The sequence below is a fragment of the Alligator mississippiensis genome, chromosome 1 (assembly GCF_030867095.1).
Source record: "Alligator mississippiensis isolate rAllMis1 chromosome 1, rAllMis1, whole genome shotgun sequence".
Classification (NCBI taxonomy): Eukaryota; Metazoa; Chordata; order Crocodylia; family Alligatoridae; genus Alligator; species Alligator mississippiensis.
Genome location: NC_081824.1, coordinates 447,607,113 through 447,630,942, shown reverse-complemented (window position 1 = coordinate 447,630,942; position 23,830 = coordinate 447,607,113). Strand labels below are relative to the sequence as shown.

The 23,830-nt window shown below is 45.9% G+C and overlaps 1 protein-coding gene across 1 annotated transcript; it reads left to right on the top strand.

Annotated features, from left to right (window-relative positions):
- The first annotated feature begins 1,036 nt into the window (after positions 1–1,036).
- C1H11orf97 (chromosome 1 C11orf97 homolog) lies at positions 1,037–23,607 on the top strand. Its single transcript, XM_059721177.1, has 4 exons — positions 1,037–1,169; positions 1,495–1,599; positions 21,238–21,363; positions 23,484–23,607. Exons 1-4 carry the CDS (start codon positions 1,079–1,081, stop codon positions 23,486–23,488), a joined length of 327 nt encoding a protein of 108 aa, XP_059577160.1. The 5' UTR covers positions 1,037–1,078; the 3' UTR covers positions 23,489–23,607.
- Positions 23,608–23,830: the final 223 nt, after the last annotated feature.

The following is a 23,830-nucleotide window of genomic DNA, read 5'->3' as shown; positions in this document are numbered from 1 at the left end:
CACTATAGTTACACCTCTGTTCTGCTCTAGGTATTCCCTGCACTTCTGCGCTTTGCTGGTCATTGCCCTCCCGTCTCTTCTGCCACATATGCCAGATTGTTTTTCAGCCTCCCTTAGAGGCACTGGGTGTCACTGGGGACTTTGCCTGGGGGGTGCCAGTGCCCATGCTGGGACCGAAGCCAGAGGTCAACCCTGACACCATGAATGCCGTGTGCCCCCCGAAGGCAGGCTGGGCACGGTGAGCTCCCGCAGGCACGGGCAGCACTGTCGGCAGCAGGAGCATGGTGGCAAGTGGGGAGCTGCTGCAGGCGGCCATGGCACAGTCAGCAATGGAGGGGATGGTGAACACCAACTAGTGGTTGGTGACTACCTGCAGACACCATCGGCAGCATAGGCCAACGGTGATCGTGGACCGCCCGCAGACGCTGACGGTGGTGTTGGCAGCGAGGGGTGGGAAGGGCGGTGAGCAGCAACCACCCGGAGGCACCGCTGGTGGCGCCTTTTCCCAGGGGTGCACCCGCATTCCAATGGTTGCTGGGGACTTTGCCAGGGACCAAAACCAGAGGTCAACCCCGACACAACACAGCCCGAAGAGCAGGGGAACGCGCCTGTCACCCTCCTGCCCTTACAAAATGTTGTCAGTCCATGTGACTCTGCTCGGGTCAGGCTGATGCCACATTTGGGCTCAAGGAGGAATATGCCCCTGTGGCCACACTGATGTGGACTGGGGAGGGGGGGAGTTGCCTGCCACCTCTTAACCATGCCTTGACGTGTGATGGAAGCGGAGGCTGGGCGCAGGTCGTGTCCCACGGGTGGAGGGGGTGCTTTAGCCAGGGGGCCTGCTCCTGCCTCTGCCCCGGGAGGTCCCCGCCCGGCTTCTCCGCGATCGCTGCTGGTTTCCCGCCACCGCGATGGTTTTCCCGCCACCGCTTCTCCCGCGCCACACGCGGGGCCGCCCTCTAGCTCCGCCCCTTCCCGCCGGCCACGCCCCTTCCCGCCGTTCCTATGGCAACGGCGCGGCGCGTCGGCGGCCCGGGCGGGCGGGCCCGCAGGCGGCGACGGCGGCGGCGGCGACGGCATGAGGGAGGCGGCCGCGGAGCAGCGGCAGGCGGCGGCCGAGGAAGCGGCGAGCAGGGCCTGCGCGGAGGCGGCGGGAGGCGCCCAGCCCTGTGAGCCCGGCGTCCCCGGCCCCTGCCCCGCTCCTCGGCCCTCCCGTCCCGCGCCCCCCGGAGCCCAAGCTCCCAGGGAGGTAGCCGGGCAGGTGCCCCTTTCCCCTGCGCCTCTGGAGCCAGCCCAGCGGGGCGGCACTGCAGGGAGCAGCCCCTTGCCCAGCCACCTTGGGCAAATGGATTCCCCCCCCCCCCCCCCCGGTCGTGGTGTGACAGGTCCCCTCCTTTAAGACAGGAGCTCTGTGAAAAGGATAAACTCAATGTGACGGGTGGGGGGAGGGGGGCGTAAGGTAACCCCGCCTTCTATGATGTCTTTTTGTGACAGGGAAGAAATTCGTGTATGTCGAGCCGCCTAAGAGAGTGAAGGAGATCCTGGAGGAAGAGCTTTATTTTCGGAGAGACGAATGTCAAATTAAACAGCCGGCCGCAGGTAATCGTTCTCCGCGCCTGCCAAATAAGCAAACGTTTGAGAAATGGCATCGGACGCGCTCGTGAGAGGTGACGCGGGCGAGCATCCTTCGTGAAAGCCAAAGGCGTAGTCGCGTCGGTAGTCTAATTAGCTCAGTGGCTCGGGATTTGCTTCGTGGCTCTGAGAGTAGGGGAGTACGTAACAGAGCATGGAGTAGTCCATCCGATGTATCCGTCTGACATTACGCAGACCTTTGGAGGTGGTCCATTAATTAGCTTGATCCAATTCCTCTGTGACAGATAGTATCTTCTTGATAGCGCTATGCAGAGGAGATGGCTCTTTCCCTTTCAAGAAATAAAATATAAAAACAAATCAACAAAACCCTCTCAGACTATTTGGGCTCTGGTTGCCGGCTTTTATTAGTAAATGGTATTTATTCAGGCAAAGGATTTTTGGCACTTGTATGCTTCGCTTGTGGTTATGGAGGAAGGCTACTTTAGTTTAAACATCCTGTTTGTGAGTCTAGTCACTGGGACTAGAGCCATGCTTTAAAATATGAAACCCAACTTATAAGAGGCAAAAACGAGTTGCCATTTGAAATCTAGAATTGATTTTCAGCATTCCATAGCATTTTAATTTTGCCACTGGAAAAATTAGACCACTGCTGGACCAGGATCTGCTACAGCCTTCTGAATTTTGCCTAGCCCTATGGATATTTTTTCTTAAATAAAACCCCTAGGGATTAAAATAACCTGATATCAGTTTGTTTGTACCTCGAGTTGAACTTTCTGCAGTTTATATATAAAATCAGCTTGTACTTAGAGCAAATATTTTAAAAACAAATTCCATCTGTCTAGCTTGAAGTCACAAGTTTGGTATCCTATTTTTATAGTTATATTATTACCAGTATTTAATCTGAAACCTTGATTTGCAACACTTTGCATCTCTTAGTTTCCCAAATCACATGTGATATACCTTGACTTTAGCAAGGGTCAGTGTCAGTGTCCCATGATATTCTCGCCAACAAGTGAAGGAAATACAGACTAGCTGAAAGTACTGTGAGGTAGGTACATAAATGGTTGGATCATCATGCTCAGCAAGTAGTCATCAATGACTCAATGTCTGGTTGGGAGGAGCCATCAGGTGGGGTTACCCAGGGGTCTGCTCTGCTTCTGGTACTGTTTAATAACTTCATTAACAAAGTTGATCATGGGATTGCATGCATGCTTAGCAAATTTGTAGATGGTACCAAGTTGGGTTGAGTTGCAAAACACTCTGGAGAGTAAGGCTAGGCTGCAGAATGACCTAGATAGATTGGAAAACTGGTCTGCAGTCAACCAGATGAAATTCAGCAAAGGCAAGTGCTAAGTCCTGCACTTGGACCAAATCACTGCGTGCAAATATAGACTGGGGAACGTAGGAGTTGGAGGTTACAGGAGACCATAAACCGAATGAATCAACAATGTGCTCTTGTTGCAAAACAGGCCAACAGTGTACCGGGTTGTATTAACAGGAGTGTCATTTCTAAATCAAGAAACGTAATTCTGTTGCTTTATTCAACACTGGTGAAGTCTCACTAGCTTTGGTGAGGCTTCACCAAAACTGGTATACCGCATCCAGTTTTGGGCCCCACACTTCAAGAAAGATTGGAAAGACTTCAGTGGAAGCATGGCTTATGAGAAAAGGCTGAAAGAGGTAGGGTTATTTAGTCTGGAGAAGAGAAGACTGATGGGGGATTTGATAACAGTCTTCAGATACCTGAGAGGTACAGAGAGGATGGAGATGGGCTTTTTTCTGTGGCCATAGGGGACAGGACTAGGAGCAATGGCCTCAACCTGCAGCTGGGGAAATATAGGTTGAATATTAGGAGATGCTTCTTAACTATGAAGGTGGTCAAGCACTGTAACAGGTTACCTAGGTAAGTTGAGGAATCTTCATCCCTGGAATTTTTCCAAGAGCAGGTTGGACAGATGCTTGGCCTGAGTGGTGTAGTCAAGGATAATTCTGCCTTGCACAGAGGGCTGGAATAGACCAGTGTTTCTCAACCCCTGGGTCATGACCCAAAGATGGATTGCAAGAATATATGAAAGGGTTGGGAACAAACTTTAAAAATAGATCAACAAACTTTTAAAATGGTTTTTCTCCTTTAAAAGAGAATCCACGTGAAATGGTGGCTTTTCCCTTGCAGGCTGTGAGTTCCAGCCTGCAAGGGGCTGCTTGGAACCTCCCCCAGCCCCACACAAACCCCACCTGTCCCCACACACTGTGGGGCTGGGGTGCAGTGGGTCAGGACTGGCCATAGATGTTTACAAGTGGGTCTGGGTACAAAAAAAAAAGAAGAAAAAGTTTGAGACCCACTGAACTAGAAGACCTCATGAGGTTCCTTTCAGCCCTACCTTCCTATGAACCCATGTCATTTGAAAGTAAAAAAAGTGTTCATGCATAAACAAAATTACTTTTGCTTTTATAAGGTCTCAGCTTTACTAAAAGTTAGAGTGCTACAAGCAGTTATGCCTTTTCAGATAGAGTTATTTGCTACCATGATACCATACTTTCTTCATATTGCCAAAAGTTAGATATAAACCCAAGCTTGTGAAACACATGTTCTGCCTTTCTGAATATAGAACAAATTTTAAATGATGGAAATTATTTCTCAAGCTGTGTCTTTCTTACCATGCATGTATTTTTTAAATATAAACATCATGATTTTGATATAAAATTCCAGTAAAGATAATGCACATGTAGTTTTAATCTTGGGGGAGCCAGTCAAGGTCAGCCCTACGCTGTCTGTCTGAGTTCACCTCAGCTTGCTACACTGAGGTAAAAGTGGCATTTACCTTGTCTCCACTGGGATTTTACATCAAGGTAGCTGTAGTGTGGTAGGCTAGTCATCTCAGTGTAAAAAAAACAAACAAACTTTTCTTCAATGAACATATAGCTTCCATGTGAATTTGGCCCATATTTCTAGCTCCTTGCTATGTTGTCCTATTGCTAACCTTGTATTTGTATATACTTATTTAATAGCTCCCTTGTTTTCAGTCTAAATTTTGAGTTGCCACTGTACACCAAATTCAGTTTTTTGTAAAAACCAAACAGATCTCCTTTACCCTGAGAAGGTTGAGAGCAAGATCTTGGCTCCCTGCCAAATTTTTAAGATGTAATGCTTGACAACATTTTAGTGGACCGTGGGAGGAGAATGAGATCACTGACGAGCAATCTCAAGAGCCATTTTCATATTCCTTGTGCAATACCCAGCATTCTCACTGGATGTTCTCTTTGGTGTTCAAGGATTAAGAGATTTTTCCTTAATGTTTATAAAATGTGACTGCATTACAGCTGATGATAATATATGTAAGATGACTTGCAAATCTTTATAAAACATGCCCAGAACAGTTTGTTATTCAGTGTCAATAATTGGCCATTCATTATTAAATTGCTTTTGATATCCAGAAAACTAGTGTGAAAGGCATTTTACTGTATTTTTGTTTGTTTTTTTTAATTATTTTATACTTACAGCTATTGCCATGTATATATATATATACACTCACTTAACGATCCTGATTTCCTAGAGCAAGATCCCACTAATCTGTTTCGGGAGCAACAAGTGAGGGACTATTGGTGAGGGACAGCTGTTGTGAGGGGCTAGCTGGGTTTTTTTTTTTCCATTCTCCTCTCTCAGGCTGTTTGTTTTCCCCCTGTCCAATAGACAATTGCAGATTTGGAAAAATTCCCTATGAATAAAAGAGATGTTTTTAGTTAAGTAAAGAGCTGCCATATACAGTACTTATTTTAGTGATCAGATACTAAATATGAATGTCTTTATTTTTCTAATTATATTTTACTTAACCCTTTCCATCTCCTTGCTTAAGTCTGTGACATTTGAAATATTTTCCATTCAAGTATGAGCAGCATACCAGAATTACTTGGCAACACTTATCAACCCATGAAGATGCTGGATATCATAAAGTCATTAAGGTTAAAAGTATACATCATGCAGTCCCCTTCTGTGCCACAACAATATTGCTCCTTGAAGTACATTCTACATTGCAGATTTGCAGAATGGTTAACATCAGTTCGTTCTTTTGGAGGATTATTTGATTTAAAACAATTTGCTAACTGCACGGTATCTGCTGTAACACATTCAGAAAAATCTGCTTTTCCAGCCTATCTTTTGGGTCCTTACTGAAAATTGTCGTTTGAGTAAACACATTAATGAAATATCTGTCCAGTTCTACAAGAGCCAGAGGGGAGGTTGCCAATGATGAATGTAAATTAGAAAATAGGAAATGCAAAAAACTGATAAGGGAAACAAGGAAATTCAAGGGGAAAATCTGCTACCCTGTAGAGTTAAGGACAAAAGAAGGGTTTTTTTAAGTACAGTGGAATCCATTACTAGATGGTTATAGTAGGACTATTACCAAATAAAACAGAAAAGGTAGAAGTGTTCAATGAATATATTTATGTTGTGTGTCAGGAAAAAACAAATGAAGTATTCCTAGCAGAGAATGATGATGAAATATTTTCCACTGTAGCAGTAACCAAGGTTGGTGTTACATAGCACCTACTAAAGTTAAGCATTTTAAAGTGGGCAGTCCCAGATCAATCGCATCCAAGTTTTTAAAAAAAGCTGGTGATGGAGCTTTGTGTGTCATTAATGTTTATTAACATTCAGTCTTGGATCACTAGGGAAGTTCCAGAGGGCTGGAGGAGAGCTAATATGCCAATATTTCAAAAAAAAGTAAATGGCTTGGGTAACTATAGATTTATTAACTTGACATAAATTGACAACCTAATGGAACAGCTATATAGGACTTAATGAAAAATTAAAGTAGGCGACTATAATTAATGCCAGTCTACGTGAATTAGTATGGAAAATAGGTTGTCAAGTTGATTATATTTTTTACATGATTACAAGTTTGATTGGGAAAGGTAATGGGTACATAAAGCTGAAATGAGATTTAGCTCTTTAAGTGGCACTTACATAGCTGTACAACTGCAGCTTTTAGCACTTACACAAATTGTGGATTCTGTATCAACCTATGTATCTATGTTTGCTTTGTGCTTTCTTCCTGAGCATACGCAGAAGGCTCCACTCTTGCTATATAGGCTGCAAGGCAGAATGGAATTGCCTGGCTACACATAAGGCTGTGCAAGTTCCCCCACAAAACCACGGAGGGGTCAGGGTGGTCTTCCACCCTCTAAACCAAATAACCCACTGGCTAGCACACTTCCCCAGAGAGTGGGAGATCTAAGTTTTAGGTCCCCTCACCCAGAGGAGTTTGAATTGATATCTGTTGCTCCATAGCAGTGTTCTAGCCACCAGACTAAAAGTTATATATTGCTCAGAGTGACCTCTTATTCACAGATGTAGGGTCGGAAGGGACCTTGCAGATCTTCTAGTCCAACCCCCTGCCCTGGGCAGGAGCGAAAAACTAGGCTGAAATGACCCCAACCAGGTAACTGTCAAGCCTCCTCTTAAGAGACCCCCCAAGGTAGGAGCTAGCACTACTTCCCTTGGAAGTTGGTTCCATATCCTAGCCACCCTGACTGTGAAGTAGTGCCTTTTAATGTCTAGTCTGAACCTACTCTCTAACAACTTATGGCTGTTATTCCTTGTTACTCCGGGAGGTGCTCAGGGGAACAAGGTCTCCCATTCCCTGCTGGTCCCCCCTAGTAAGTTTATAGATGGCCACCAGGTCCCCTCTCAGCCTTCTCTTGTGAAGGCTGAACAGGTTAAGGTCCCATAGCATCTCCTCGTAGGGTCTCCCCTGCTGTCCCTGGATCATGCGAATGGCTCTCCTTTGGACGCTCTCGATGCTGTCCACATCCCTCCTGAAGTTTGGTGCCCAGAACTGGACGCAGTACTCCTACTGCGGAGTGACCAGTGTCGCATAGAGGGGGAGGATCACCTCCTTGGCCCTGCTTGTGATGCATCTGTGGATGCATGACAAGGTGCAGTTAGCCTTACTGACAGTGTCCTCGCATTGGTGGCCCATGTTCATCTTGGAATCAATAATGACTCCAAGATCTCTTTCTGCCACTGTGCTTTCAAGAAGAGAGTTCCCTAGCCTATCGGTATGCTGCTGACTCTTACTGCCCAAGTGCAGCACTCTGCACTTGTCAGTATTGAATCCCATCCTATTCTCATTTGCCCACCCCTGTAACCTGTCCAGGTCCAGCTGTATCCTGTCCCTCCCTTCTAGCCTGCCCACCTCACCCCAAATCTTAGTGTCATCTGCAAACTTAAACAGGGTGCTTTTCACCCCCTTGTCCAAGTTGCTAATAAAGAAATTGAACAGTGTAGGCCCAAGGACCAAGCCCTGGGGGACTCCTTGAAGTTAATCCACTGACTACCCAAGAAAGGAAGATACTGGGGCTGTTATTAGGTGAGCAAGCCAATGGGGAGCGGCTCAGTGAGGTGGATGCTGCTTTGAATGGGAGGGAGCCCTGGGTTCTGGCACTGGCAGTGGGATAGTTTCTGTCTCAGAGGAATAGAGGCCAGGGCCCCCTCCATTTCAGGGCAGTGTCTGGTTTACATAGCATATTCTTCCTCTGGTTCCACGTATCTTCCACTTTTGCGGCCCAGTGGGTCAGCTGCAAGAGAGAGGTGTTCTGGGAATGTCTAGCTCATGGTGTGCTGATTAGAGGATTTTGCAGAGAAGTAGGAAATGCAGATTCAATTCCCCTCTGGACCTAGGAGAGCCTAGAATCTGAACCATTTGGGCAAGTGCCCTAGCTACTAGACTATGGTGCTAAAACTAAAGAACTCAACCTTTTAGAGCAGGAGGGGTGCTTGCAACCCAGATGCTACAGGCTACCACTGTGCTTCAGTAAGGAAGGGGGAAAGAGGTAGCTACTGAGGTCAGAAGGAAGGGGAGAGAAATGGAGGGAAGAGAGGTCTTATAGAAAACTAGCATTGGAAGGAACCTCTGGAGATCATCTAGTTATCCCCAGTAAGCAGCCCTTGTCTAGGGGTAGGAGAATAGGGAGAGAGCAGGGAGAACTATGGAAGGAATTGGTGTCAGGGTACAGGGCAGGGAAGGGGATGCACTAGGCTGAGGTGCTGCTGTGATCCCCTGTGCCAAGGGCCAGCTCCAGTCACTTCAGAGTCTTGAATCTGGCCATCAGGTCATAGGTTGAACACCATTGTGCTAAAAGATTGGAGGGTCCTCCTCCCTTATTCCAGCAGTTGCGTGCATCTGATCCCATTCCATTTGCCCAGAGAATCTGTAAAGCCAAGTAAGTACCAAAAACTGTACTTTCATGCTACTGGCTAGGTAAATGCCACTTAGACAGTAAAAGTGAAATAGGAGTTGGCCCTTAGACTTCTGTGGACATTTGACTTAATACTGCACAAAAAACTAGAACAATACAAAAATCACTGTGGCACTCACTGAATGGATGAAAACTTGGTTAAAACTGCATTCCTTTTCCTGCACATCATTTTGTTTTGGGCTCTATTAAATATATTACGTTTAAATGGGCCCAGCTTACCAAGAAGCCCAGACTGTCCTATATTATTCTCAGTTCTCTTAATTTTCTCTGCCAGTCTTTGGATCATCCTCAAATTTTAAATAGCCTCTATTTTATGTTTATTTCCAGAGCACATTTAAAACGTTGACCAGCAGTGGGCATAATACAAGTCCCTGTAGAATCCTATCAGAGACAACCCTGTTTAACCATTGTCTTCATTTACAGCTCCTTACTTCTTGATAGTGCTAATGTTTTAATCAGAATATTCTGTGCTACTGAGGTTACAGGCAGATATAAACTTTAAGCTTTAAAAGTGCAAAAAAGGAGTTGCCACATCAGCTGTTCCAATATAGTTGTTATGTCTGCATTCTTCTTTAGCTCGTTGAGTTAAATAACTAAATTTAATTCTGGAGGAAACAAGGTTAAAGTTTTGCTCCACTTACACTCTCATAGAAGTATGTAGACTTGATATTTATATTGAAACAGCATGTACTGGAATCATTTTGTACTGGTATAACTGTTACATCTATTCACACCCTATGTAAAGTGACTTACAAAGTTATATTACATCCATGTAGTTACCTTTATCAATCAACCAACCACTCTTATAATCTTATTTGACAGCATCTGTGTTCTACAAAACCACCTTGACTCGGTTTGAATCTTAACGTCCCTATGAAAAAAATTACTACCCAGATTTTTGAAGTGTAGCCAATTATTGTGCTGTTGTTGTTGATTTGTAATGGCTGTAGTGTTCAGGAGCCTACTTGGGAACCAGGAGCCCATTGGGCTAGCCATTTTGCAAAAACAGACTGAAAGACTGCAGTCTTTGGGGAGGGACAATCTAAATAAGACAGGAGTGGAAAAATTGATGGGTAATATAAGGAAATAGGACAACATTGGTCAGCACTGCAGGTAATAACCTCACTAGGTTGCAGTTGTTGTAGACGTTATGGCAAAGGAGAGTTTTAAAGAAAGATTAAATGGGGAAAGTGACATAGCTTTGTGGTTGTTTATAAGGGGATTCTACCAAATATGTGGTATGGCATTGGGCGTCATGGGTTGATTAAAGGCAAGAGGTGACCTATTAATGAGAAACCATAGGTAATGGGGGCGGGGGGGTGTAGCAGGCCCTATTCGATTCGGATTTGGCCCAAATCAGGGACAGTGATTCGATTAATTGATTCAGATCACTGTCCCTGATTAGATTTGGCCGAATCCAAATCTGAAGATTCGATGCCGATTCAGAGAATCAGCGATTCGGCCAAAGACACACAGCTTTAAAAGTTTTTTTCTATGTACCTTGAGGTAGCAGGTACGGCTTGCGAACACTGCGATGCTGGGACACATGGAGTGTCCCATGGGAGTGCGGGGGGCCCTCCACATGCTAGGTGGTGAACCCGGAAGTGGACTAGAAGTAGTTCCGGTCCACTTCCGGGTCTGCCGGTGAGCATACAGGGGGACCCCCCTGCGCCCCCCCAGCTTGGCAGTCGGCCACAGGGGGACCCCAGGTGCCCCCCACAGACCCAGGAGGCACCAGTCCCCAAGCCAGGGGGGCATGGGGGGGGCCCGAGTACGCTCCCCAGCAGACCCAGAAGTGGACCAGAAGTGCTTCTGATCCACTTCCAGGTTGTCACGGGATGGGGTCCCTAAGGATGGCTGTGATCTCCTAAGGCTCCTCAACCGTACCAATTTGGTCCGATGGGCACCCTCAGTTCTCGCCCACCACGTCTTGATGTACTTATAAAACTAGGGAGGCTGCCTTCAAGTCCTCTTGGACATGGTTGATAGACTCTCTGAACCCTGTGGGTTCCCAGGCCCCTTGTGGGTCCCATTTCACAATAGGTGTTTCGGGGCACCCTAGCCTTATGGGCTATATGCGTGGCTCCAAACCACCCCTTTACCATGCCCCAAGCCTCGCAGATGGCATTGACGTTGTCCAGTCTAGGCCTCGCTAGCACTGGGGTCCCTGCACCCCTCGTGCCGCGCCCTCACTGGCACCGGGGTCCCCAATGAGGCCTCCTACTTCCCCAAATAGCCTCACCCAAACCACTGGTCATTATGAAACAGTAAACAAAACATAAGCCCCTGGGCTATAACATAACACATAAGTTCCCATCGTTCTCCACCCCTTTAAAAGAATCAGACTTTGCCCCAGACATTCTCAGAAGCTAGATTCACCCTCAGGTCTCTTCCCCTAGCTCCCTCTAGGAGGGCTCCTTCTCACTTGGCTGCTGGCAGTATACTGCCCTCCCTGGTTCCGGCCTGGGGATTTTTAAGGGTCCAGGGCCCTGCCCTTTCCGATCAGCTGTCAGGTCCAGGTGCAGGCTAATTTGCTCTCTAGCCTGTTGCCCTGATAACCTGCACCTGGGCTTCTGTCTCTCTTCGGGCTCTCCCCAGGCAGTTTCTGCTCTTCTAGGAGCAGGCACTCTAGTGCCCTGTGACACAGGTCTCCTGCCAAGCAGACTGCCCGCCCCCCCGTGCTTCTGTGGGATGCTCCATGCACCTCAGCATTGCAGTACTCACAAGGCCCTGCTACCTAGAGGTATGCAGAAAAAACATTTAAAGCTGTCTCTATGTTCGAATCTTTCCAAATCTCTCCAAATCAATTTGGAGGGTTCCGATTCGATTCAGAGAGATTAAAGGGTCCTCCAATTTCATTCAAATTCAGAGATTCGGCCACCGAATTGAGCCAAATCTCTGCCGAATCGAATTGGCGACCGAAGCTTCACACAGCCCTAATAGGTAGGATGACGGTGGGTTGTGAAATGCCTCAAAGGGGACAAGAAGTTGATTATGTTTGGTACAACTGAGAAGGAGGGGAGCCAATGCAGGAATAGAAGGAGAGGGGATATATGGTCTAAGCAACAGTGGGGAAAATTATCTTTGTAACATCAGCAGCAATCCTAGTGGATATCTGCAGGGCAAGTTTGCCTTTTTCAACCCAGAGAAAAGAATGTTGTAGTAGTCAAAATACAAGTTAATGAGAGCTTTGAGGGGAGACTTAACTACATAGGTTGGTAGGAAAGATCTTATCTAAGAGGCATCATGAAGAAAGAGTCCGTAAGAGCTAAGCATAACCTAGATGTGAGAACTTAGAGTAAGGCCAAAGATGAAGCCCAGATTATGGATTTGATTAACAAGCAAGATCATATCATGTACGCAGAGATGTGGGTTTTCCAGAAAATTTTGAATTGGAAAATTTTCCAATGCCCTAAATAGAGCGTGATTTGATTTAACATGTTTATTTGACTTATATTTAGTAAACAAAACTGAAAAAGTACCCCCATGTTAATTTTATGTTCCAATAGCCACAGGTATTTGAACTGAAATATTTGATTAGGAAAAAAATTAAATACAGTACACTTAATATGGTTTAAATGTTCTATTCAAGCAAATTCAAAGCTTTATGTGGAAAGAAATTATTTTTATTAGAATACTTGTCAAAATGTAGACAATACACAGCATGTACTTCTCTTAAATTGTTTGTTTAAATTTTAAGAAAAAAAATTAAGGCACAGAAAACTGTAGACACAATAATTTTAGCACACCCAAAGAACTGTGGATGATATGCCGTGGTTTGGTTTTGATTTGACCTGCACAGCCAATTAAGTGAATTCATAACTTGATCTTCGGTTTGGGTTATTATGTGAGTGTATTTAGTAGGCCTGTGCGAAGCGGCAAGTATTCACTTTGGATTCGGATTCAGCTGATTTGGAGGGACAGTGATTTGATTTGGTGATTTGAATCACTCTCCCTATTGAATTCAGCCAAATCGGATCCGAAGATTCAGCGCCGCTTCGGAGATTTGGCCATAGACTAAACAGGCAGCATCCTTGATGCTGGACAGAGCTGCCTCCAGCTGGTAAGTCCATTGTGCTGGGCAGAGGGGGGAGGGAAGGGTTAGGATTAGGGTTCTCTAACCCAGCCAAGGCGAAGCCGCTGCTCTTCTAGGAAGTGCAGGGGGCCCGGGCCAGCTCCCACCGCTACACACTACTTGTCCGGAGGCAGCATAGGGGCTCAGTCTTGTACCAGCCCTGCACCGGCTGACTGAGCGGCGGGGGGGGCATAGCTCCCACTCCCAGTGCCTTCCATCTTTCTCCTGGCACAGCCCTGGCCACACCTGCCACATTCAGATCCTGGTGCACATGCGCTCACCCCATGCCCTCCCAGGCCAGTGGCAGAAGCAGCGGTGAGAGTCGCTGGATAAGCCGCCACACGAGCAGCTCCCAGGCCAGTAGTGCGCAGCAGTGCAAGCCGTCCCACCCCCTCCTTGGGCAGCCCAGCCCCAATCCCTCCCTTGCTGTGGGTGTGTTGATCTGCCTTCCTCCCACCCCCCCCCCCCCCGCTCACCACAGCTGACTTACCAGCCGGAGGCAGCTGTGCCCTGTGTTGAGGACTGCTGCCTGTTTAGTCTATGGCCGAATCTCCAAAGCGGCACTGAATCTTTTCCAAATCGATTTGGAGGCTTACGATTTGATTCAGACCTTTTAATTGGTCTCCCAATTTGATTTGGATTCAGAGATTCGGCCACCTAATCAAGCCAAATCTCCTCCAAATTGAATCAGTGACCGAAGCTTCGTACAGCCCTAGTGTTTACCGTCCTGTCTACAAATCAATAAAACATATGTACTCTCTCACACGCTTCCTAGGGATACTCACCTGAAAAACATTAATTACAATTTCGAAACTGCCAAGCTTGCCTAATATTGTATTGGCATCCATTCATTGTTACCAATGAATTTCAGAAACCAATTAATTTTTAGAAATGGAAAATTTCCCACAGAAAAATAAAGCACTGGAAAATTTATTGCTGCATATCTCTGGTTGTATGCAATGATCACAAAAGGAAATAATAAGCAAGCTTGAGATGAAGAGCTAAGCCTGAGGTGGTAGGCTCAACAACTTCCATGAAGAGGCGTCAGGCAAACGGGCTGAGATGTTAGTTCTATAGAACTTTATACATTTGCTCACTTGCTCAGGCAGTTTTCACAAAATATGACCTGTAACTATAAAATGTGGAAAACATACACACGTTTAACTCTCTTTTGGAGATTAAAGGCTTGTTTCTGCCTTCATAAATCAGCACAAAATCTTTTCCCAAATTTAGTGGTGCAGGACTGAGAACTGAGCATAAACCATAGAATCATGGAATCAGAAAAGTAGGACAGGGCGGGATCTGCAAAGATCATCTACACCAGGGGTGTCCAACCTTTTTGAATGTGGGCCCGGATCACGAACTTTTTATCACCCAGTGGGCCGGCAAGCCATATTCAAAGACCTCACAGGAAGTGGTATCACATCAGGAAGTGATGTCACGTGACCTTTGACACCAATGAAGTTGCAGGAAGTGACAATGAAATGGGTCTGGAAATGTGGTTTAAAATCCAAAATAAAAACAATATAAAAGCAAGGATGAAATAATACCAAACATTTGACTAAAATAAACACTTTTGCTTCTACTCACTTCTCAATGAATGAAAGAAGCATAATGCAAGTCGACAGATCAAATGTGGAAAAGATATCAGCAGAGTGGAAACTAATCAAAGCAACAAACTATGGGCATTTTTGAGAATAATCTTCAAGAAGATTTACTTTTATTGAATTAATAACTAGTAATGACTAAAGGTTACAAAATAAAACCCTGGTTTTAAATGTTAACCATAATTTAAATAGCAACATCAGAAGGGCTTGTCAGCATCATCCAGTCTTAAAATAAATTGCCCTTTTCTACACAGAGATTGATGGCAACATGAAACTTGAGCACTAGGGAAGCCCATCCAAAGATGTGTGCTCCCTTCACACCTCCATACTCATTTCTACAGGTGTTCCCAACACCCCGTCTTCCCCCCCCCCATATGCTCCCTATACCCTTCCCTACATGCACCCCCTATTCATCCCTACACCCCCTCCCAGCCCCTTCCCCACATCACTATGAACCCCCTCACACACACACTCCTTGTTGACCCGTTCACCCCAATGCTGCCCTCACATATGGACCCCTGCACCCACACCCAACACACAGGCAACACTCACCCACCAAAGTGTCAAGGGACCCGCATGCAGCCTCTCACCCTCATAAGATTCCAGTGATTCAATTGCTGGCAGCCTGCTTTTGAGCAAAGTGCATCTAGTGCAGTCCTCACGGTGCACCAGACCAGCAGCTCCCACCTTTAATAAGGGCTGGGGCATTAGGATCCCCATGGTGGCTGGATGTAGAGCACCTCTGGGCCAGGCTCCTCCTGCCTCCCGCCCAGCCCGGCTCCAGCAACTGTGTGCCCCGCAGCCCCGACCCAGCCCTGAGGCGCGCCCAGCTCCGCACAGGAATTTACCCATGCCTCTGTCCACTGCGCATGCAGGCAGGATGCAGGCCATGCTGCAGCTCCCCCAGCTGCATGCCAGGGGCAAGGGGCAGAGCCAGAGAAGAAGTCCAGGCACTGCCCCCAACTTGTCCAGTCAGGCGCGGCTGGGGTAGCAGCGGCGGGACCCAGCTCACATGATGAGCCCAGCCCCGCAGGGGTAAGCAGCTCCCCTCCCCTTGCTGCTGGCTGGGGCCCGCGGGCCAGCCCTGCCTGCCTTGCCTCGCTGCTGCCCCGCCGCCTCCGTGGAGCACAGAGCAGGAGCCTTGGGGAAGACAAAATGGCTTGGCGGGCCGCATGGCAGCTCATGGGCTGTATGTTGGACAAGTCTGATCTACTGCAACCATCCCCTCCCCCATCGCCCCATGAGAGGCAGGAGCATCCCTATCCAAACCATTCTCTACAAATTCATTGTCTAACCTATTAGTAAAACTACACAGTCAATGCTGACACAACCACAAGGCATGGCACCCTAACCTGCCATAGCTAAAGTAGAGGGACTGCAGTGGCCAATGTCCTGCAGCTGTGAGGGTTGTTAAAATGAGCTCTAGAGATCCAAGGGAAAGAGCCATGTCTTCTGCTACAGAAGAAAGCAAAATAAACCACAGTCTAAACCAGTCTGACTACAGGGTAAAATTCCTTCCTGATCCCAAATAATGGTGATCAGTCTGACCATGAGTGGAGGGGCAAGACCCTCAACCAGGAACTTCCAGATTGAAGTCTCAGCGGAAGTGCTGGCACACCCCAGTCAAAATCTCCAGTCCTGGCTGTAGCCAACATCTAATGCTTCTGAGGAAAGTGAAAAAACATCTGACATGTAGCAACAGGAGGGGAAAAAATTCCTGCCTTGGGCCCCATGTGGCAACAAGCAAAGGCTGGAAGCATGGAAAAGATCTATAGCAGAGCATAGGCATAGCTACTCCTAGATCATCCCTGACCAATGCTTGTCCAACCTCTTCTTGAACACCTCCAATGATGGAGATTCCACAATTTCCCTAGAAGTTGAATCAGGATTTATGTCTGTTATAAACATCTGTCTAATGGCTTGAAATGGGTTTGTATTGTTGCACCTTGTCTACCAGTGAATCAAAGCTGTTTTGAAACTTTCAGTTTGGCCATGAATAGATGCTGCCATCTGTGTTATCGTTTGGGGAATGTCACCACGATGGGCATTCTGAATGCTTGGTTAGCTTTGATAAAATAGAACCAGCTCCAAAATATTTCTCCCAGGATTTGCTGGAGTGCACAGTTGATTAGTTGATGTACATGCAGTCATTCCTGGAAGTCTCCCCTGAACATAACTAGAGAATCATAGTCACCTTCTAAATGGGTTAGGTACTGGTAAAAGACCTTGTTCTCAAACAGAAAAGTCACTGTTTGACACAATATAAGTAGTTATTAAGTTGTAGCCTTGCTTTAAAAAAATGAGATTTATTATTATGCCTCTATGGGAAATTTCAGAGGACACTTGATATTCCAAGTGTGACCTCCTGGATAGCTAAACTAGTACTACCATTAATACCATATTTGCACTAATCCAGGATGAGGTATTTTTCCCCCAATTTGCCCTGTTTTGGGCTCTGTGAGTCTTATATCCCTTTCTGCTCAGTGACTCAGCTGCAACAGGAAGGCTGAAGAATGCTTTCAGCCCTGTCTAGCCCTTGGCCATAGAGTTAGAGCACTTTCTTGAGAAGTGGATAATGTAGCTTAAACCCCTCCATCAGGGTAAAGTAGGCCTAGGTCGCCCCAGGGTAACCTAGGTCCTCCAGTTCCTGGGTAAGTGCTGCAACCACTAGTCCTCCTCCCTTTACTTTTCAAAAAGTGCTGTTGTCTGTGAGATGTGCTGGTTCAGTTGATCTCCCTGCTCTATGAAGCAAGATCCAGATGGATTCCAACAAGATATAGTCACCTAAGGCTGCCCACTGAGAAAAGAGAGAGCAGTGTGTTGCCATGAGTAGAACAGTACCTGCCTCTGGAGGTGCACCAGGTGGTCATTGAGAGCACAAAAAACTGTATTGCGCTCAGGTGGAATAGGATCACTCTTGTGACCTAGTGATGTATTTTTGGGGTGAGTGGAATATAAATCCTTCAATAACTAGTAGACAGAGTAGGATCTAGACCTAGTGTTTAGTTCAGTAACTTCCTAAGCTAAACTCGGAAATATAAAGAATGTGGCAATGTCAAACAAAGTGTTTTAGCTATCTGTTAGAATTTCACCCTCTAACATAATCTCAAGGAGGCATGTGATTGAAAGGTCAGATTGAGTTTTGCAGTGTTATTGTCCCTTAGTTACTTCCCTCCCTCCATCCTTTTGTTACTTGGTGTATGATTATTTTTCCAGGGCTCAGTCCTGTACAGAATATAAAAAGAAAACAAGCAGCTGCAGCCTCATTTTTGCAGCCAGCAGGAGTTCAGGAATGTAACCTGTTTCTACCCATCATGCAGAGTTCATGATATGCTGCCCTTCTCCACTGAATTGAAAAACTCAGGAGTGTCAGAAAATGTGTAGCTTGTTTGATTTACTCTGAGTTAGTTTATCACATGCAGTTGACTTGTTTTGAAGACTCAGGTTCAAAACTTTTATTTATCTTTTGCTTTCCTGAACTCCATTACAAAGAGTAGATTTTACCTTGATGACAAAATCAGTGGGCTATGCAAATAGGATGATGACAGATTTCCAGTTTCTTTTGTGTCACCCTTCTGGGGTAGTAAAATATCCTGTTAATCCAGTTGTCCCGCAGTCTCTTTAGAGAGTCACTTTTGTTCTTCTCGCTACTAAAGCTGCCTTGATCAAGCAGCTAGACACCTGGCTTCCACCTGAACCCCACCAGGATCCAAAAACTAGAAAGCAACAAGGTTCCTCAAGTGTCCTACTTATGCTTGTACCACATCTACACAGTAATAGGATGGAAATCACCTGGTTGATGTCTTATGTTTCATTTTAACCTAAGGTTTAGATTGGACAATAGGGGTGTATTGGAGACCATAAGGGGTGCCTGGGAGGCACTATGGTTAGTTGTGGGTCAGGGACCTGAAGGGTTGCAGAGGCTGAAGCTGAAACAGGGCTGAGGGCCCATTGTGAGAGCTATACAGAGAGATCGGTCCATTCAGGGTCAGGGACCCAGTGGGCCAAAGCTAGAGGGAGAGAGCAGCCCTGTAAAGTTCAGGGACCTTATGGGCTGCCGAACCTGTGTCAGGGCCAGGGGCCTGGCAAGTAGAATGAGGTGACAGACAGACAGGGCCAGAAAACCCAGTGAATGGACATGGGCATGACTATAGCGGCAGCTGGAAATTATAATTAATGCACCTAAGGAGTTAGTGCCCACAGGAACTGATAAGCTAGCAGGGCCTGGTCAGTTAGTGAGACATAGATGCCAATGGCATACAGTGTGGGGTAGTGGATTTTGGCTCCATTGCTGTGACTAGGACTGATGGGGCCAGCAAATCAGGTTAAGATAGGCCAAGAGCAGGTCCAGTGAGCGTACTCAGGGACTTTCAGGAGCAGTGTGCCAGCAGAAAATACAATTTCCATCAAGACATGGCAGGCAGGGCACCAAGGAGGTTACCCTGAGGAGTTATCACGATGCAAGATTGTTTTCACCACCAAGGGGTGCCACGGGGTCCCCCTGTGGGCCTGTCCTGCTACAGGCACTCTCCTGGCAGGTGGGAAATATGGATTTGAACCCCCTCAACCTGAAGAAGGCACTGAGCTCAGGTCTTACCCTTCCTGGGTGGATTTTCTAATCAATAGACTGTTTTTTAAAAGTTGGCACCACCCTCTGCCAGATCAGAAGCAAGCAGCTACAACAGCCTTTTTTAAGGGGCCCAATCCTATTGGTGTGTAGATGTGCTACAAGCATGTGGAGGGCCCTCAAGGAACTTAGTTGCTTTCTAGTTTTTGGATCCTAGTAGGGCTGAGGTGGGAGCTAGGTGTTTAGCTGCTCTGCCACAACAGTTTTGAGCCAAAGCAAAGCTACAGGTATGGGCCTATATGTGCCTCTGCAATTTTCAAGCCAAATACAGGGAAGCACTCTGGCTGCTGACAGACGTGAAAAAAACACACAAAACAAAAGAGCACTTTACTGAAGAAGTGCATTAGTTCAACCCGACTCCCCAGTGTTTATTGACTGGGCGCCTCAGTAGGCTTTTTGGAGCTTTTATCTAATAGCTGATTCAGTTGAACCAGCTATTAGATGAAGACACCAAAAAGCCCCGCTGAAACGCGTGATATGTACAGACATTTCATAGTTTCATAGTTGGTCGGGTCGGAAGGGACCTGAGCAGATCATCAAGCTCGACCCCCTGCCATGGCAGGAAAGAGTACTGGGGTCAAACGACCCCAGCCAGGTGTCTATCTAGCCTCCTTTTAAAGACCCCCAGTGTAGGAGCGAGCACCACTTCTCTTGGAAGTTGGTTCCAGATCCTGGCTGCCCTGACAGTGAAGTAGCACCTCCTGATATCTAGCCTAATCTACTCTCAGTCAATTTATGGCCATTATTCCTTGTTACTCCCAGTAGTGCTCGGGGGAACAGGGACTCTCCCATTGCCTGCTGGTCTCCCTTGGCCAGTTTATAGGCAGCCACTAGATCCCCCCTCAGCCTTCTCTTGTGGAGGCTGAACAGGTTCAGGTCCCGTAGCCTCTCCTCATAGGGCCTGCCCTGCTGTCCCCGGATCATGTGGGTGGCCCTCCTTTGAACCCTCTCCGTGCTGGCCACATCCCTCCTGAAGTGCAGCACCCAGAACTGGATGCAGTACTCCAACTGCGGCCTGACCAGTGTCGCATAGAGGGGGAAGATCATCTCCTTGGACCTGCTTGTGATGCATCTGTGGATGCATGACAAGGTGCAATTAGCCTTCCTACAAGCTGTGATTAGCCTTCCTGATTCATTCATAAATGTGCTGTAATTACATTGAGTGAGCTGGGGCAAACTAACACGATGCTTCTTCTGGGCATGTGCTGTGCTCAGTGCAGGGGGGCACCGAGTTTAAAGTAAAGTGCTGGGGGGCGGGGAGTTCACGTCTAAGCAGCCTTAGTGAATTTAGGCACCTGGAGGTCAATGAGGAGAACGTTAGATCACAGTTTTGAACTTAGGCACCTCAATTCTTCCTAAGTCCTTTTTTGTCTCTGACTCCATCTGAATGAAATGTTGTGGCAGTGAGTTGTGCTGACTGCACATTTTGTAATAAGCATTTTCTTTGATCAGATTCAAATTTGTTTTCTTGCAATTCCATTGAGGGGAATCCCACTGTTCTTAAATAAGGATCACCCAACCAAGGATCTTCACAACACCCATTATTTGATTTATTCCTACCAGGCAATTGCTTTTTAAACCATGAATTATATAGACATATAACTTAACTTTTCCTTATGTGGAAGTCTTTCTATTTCCCTTGCCCTTCAATTGGACCTGTTCCGTATCTCCTATTTTTTAATTGAGACAGTATGACCAAAACTGAACAAAGCATTAATGATGAGGTATATGATTGGGAAAAATAAAACCATCTGAACAGAATAATTTTGGAAGCTGCTGGGAAAATTAACAATTGTGTTTTGAATTGCATATCTGTCAGAGAATAATGCCTTTCAGTATCTGTCAGTCCAAAACATTAGAAAAATAAAGCATATTAAGTTTAATGTATGGTGCTACAACATTTTGTTGTGATTACCTGTTTCTATTAAGATTTGTTGATTCTAGTTACAGTACTAGGTAGATACAAGATATTTTTAAGTTATATTAATCCTTTGATACCACAATAGGTGAAAATAAAAGAAACCAAGCTAAAGCAATCAGTGCTTAATGGCATTATTTTAACAAATTATTAACAGTGGCTCTGGAAGGCATTTGGAGCGTGAAAAGAAATTTATCTATGGAAGGCCTGAAGCCAGCATCACAGAACAGGAACAGTTTACTTTCACAACCTAAGTACTACTCCAGGCACGGAGGAATAAGAAGTAAGAGCCAGTAATCAGTAGCTTTCACTGTTAGTACCTCACAGTGTGACACTGTTTTATAATACACTCAAAACTTGTTAAATTGATTGCACTTGTACCTTGTCTGATTTTATTCTATTCATGTAGGTACTTATATGTCCCCCTCTTCCTATAGCATCTGGGCAGTTTAAGAGGTCTAAGCTGCCTTTTCCCTTTATACTAAGAGACAGCGTGTGAATCTACACATTCATTAATGTGCTGTAATTACAGTGCATTAAGTTTTAGTACCTGTAATTACAGGTACTAACTTAATGTGCCATAATCGGCACTACTGTGCAGTAGCGCCAGCACACGCTTTTTTCTGACACTAATGTACAGTAGACTAATTCTAGTGCATTAGCATGGGTTTTGCCGACCATGCAGTAGAATTAGTCTACTGAACCTTTAGCGTCTCATGTAGATATGCCCAGTAGGTCCCAAAACTCTCTCCAGGGCTATGTTGAGGGCTGCTGCAGTAAGTCACCCAAGTTCATGAGCTATAACCTTGCTTAGAGGTGCAGATTAATCCCTTTTGATTAATGTTGTTAGGTACTTGTTCTTTTTAATTCCTATCCTTGCTAGGGCCTCACAGGTTTTCTCAGGACTAGGTGTGCAGTAACCCCTTTACATCACATTGGCAAGAAATTGGTTTGGGATGAGGTCTCAGGGTATGAACACATGTAACACTTAGACAGATTTCAGTTCAGCTAAAACCTGAGGTGTACAGACCTGTAAAACCAACTTAAAGCTGCCTGGAATGGTTCAAAAGTGTACCTGGGAAATCAAGTACTATTTTGAACTGATTCGCTGTGAACTGGTGCAGTGTTACTTATGGACACCATATAATTCATGATATATGTCTGGTCAGTCTTCCAGGCATCCTACGCTGCATCACTTTTCACCTCAACCACCACCCCTGCTGCCGAAACTGGCCACTCTGGTACACAGCCAGAACCCTACCACCCTTTCCCCCCTCTTTGTCGGTACTGTTGCTTAATGAGCTCCCTTTCACTGCTTGTTCCATACAAGCTTTCTTTCTAATAGCTAGCTGTGTCCTCAATCCCTACTCAATTATGCCTCTTCATAATGCCCTCCCACTACATCCCAGTCCCTGGAACCTGGAAATGTATGTTCAAGCACTTCCCCTCTTCCTTGGTCACCCATGGTCAGGTAAGCACACTGCAGAGTTCAGTCAAGTTCAGGCTACTGACTTACTGAACTGCTGTTTAGGAGAGAACCGAAAGCAGAAAAATGAAAATACTCCCAGCACAAGTCACCTGCTCCCTGGGACCACGGAAGTGTGGGGCAAACATTCCCTCTCCGCTTGCCCACTATGAAGCATGCTAGTCTAGGTGCTCACTCATCTCTCCATCCAGGTTTCAGAGCCACATCACTTCACACAATTATGACATTTGGGAATAGTTCAATTGATATATTGCCTCAGTCATTTTACTGTTTATGCGATAAGAGTAGTGGGGAGCTGTGGGAGGTTTCTCTCTTCCTTTATAGTTATCACTGGGCATCTTTAGTCTTTTCCCCAGCTGGGTAGTAGCATAGCATGCTTGCTATGTCCTGGAGTTTTCTTCCTGAGGAGTTTGTAGATTTTCTAATGAAAAGAGCTTCAAAGCAGAGGCATGCAGAGTTTATAAGCTGTGTAAGAGAAGTGAAGCTAGGCCAGGAGTAGGCAGAGCTCGTGTGTTCTGCGTAAGCTGCTGCTAAAGCAGGCTTCTCTTTTGTGCATTTCAAGCAGGACTTGTGGCTCCTCCTGAACTAGTATTCCCTTCCTGTCTAGAGATGGTCACTTATCTACAAAGTGACCCCTAGGAATGAACTTTCTTTGGCCCGTAATTGTTGGCATGTATACAAATAGATACTCGCATCCTACATCGTCCCTAGTATCCACTTCTTCCTCTCAAAGTTCCCATGCTGTGCCATGTAAGCTGTTCCACAGTGAATTTAGATACACTCTGCTGAATTATGCATCTGCCTTATACATGTACAATGTGGTAGAATTCTGAGGCAAAAACCTGTGTAAAAAAAAAAATCCCTGCCAGGCAAAACACTTACTAACCTCTTTTGTTTCAATATACTTTTTCCTCCAGGGTGAAAAGCAGCATCTCCCTTTACAGAGGACCCCCGGCAAAGGGCAGATGCACCTGTGTGTTACCAAAACTACATCATTTTTTTGCAGCAAACTCCAAGTACCACCAGCTAGAATATGTATAATCTATTGTAAAATAAAATGCTAGATCTGTCTCTTGGCACCTAATCAGCTGTAGTACCAGAGCATTGCAACTAAAAGGTTGTATATACAAATGCTTGCCCTGTCTGGGTATAGACAGCATGAACAGATCATCCCCTCAGGTTTATTGACACTTTTTGACCTCAATTTGAAATATCAGGCAAGTGGTATTTTAGTAAGGCCTTTCCTAAATACAAAATTTGTATC

Excerpts from the sequence above, each read along its gene's own strand:
- C1H11orf97 (XM_059721177.1), top strand. The coding sequence starts at position 1,079 with ATGAGGGAGGCGGCCGCGGAGCAGCGGCAGGCGGCGGCCGAGGAAGCG. Across the intron at positions 1,170-1,494 it reads GGCGGGAGGCGCCCAGCCCT|GGAAGAAATTCGTGTATGTC; the intron begins GTGAGCCCGGCG and ends TTTTTGTGACAG. Across the intron at positions 1,600-21,237 it reads AATTAAACAGCCGGCCGCAG|TGGCTCTGGAAGGCATTTGG; the intron begins GTAATCGTTCTC and ends AATTATTAACAG.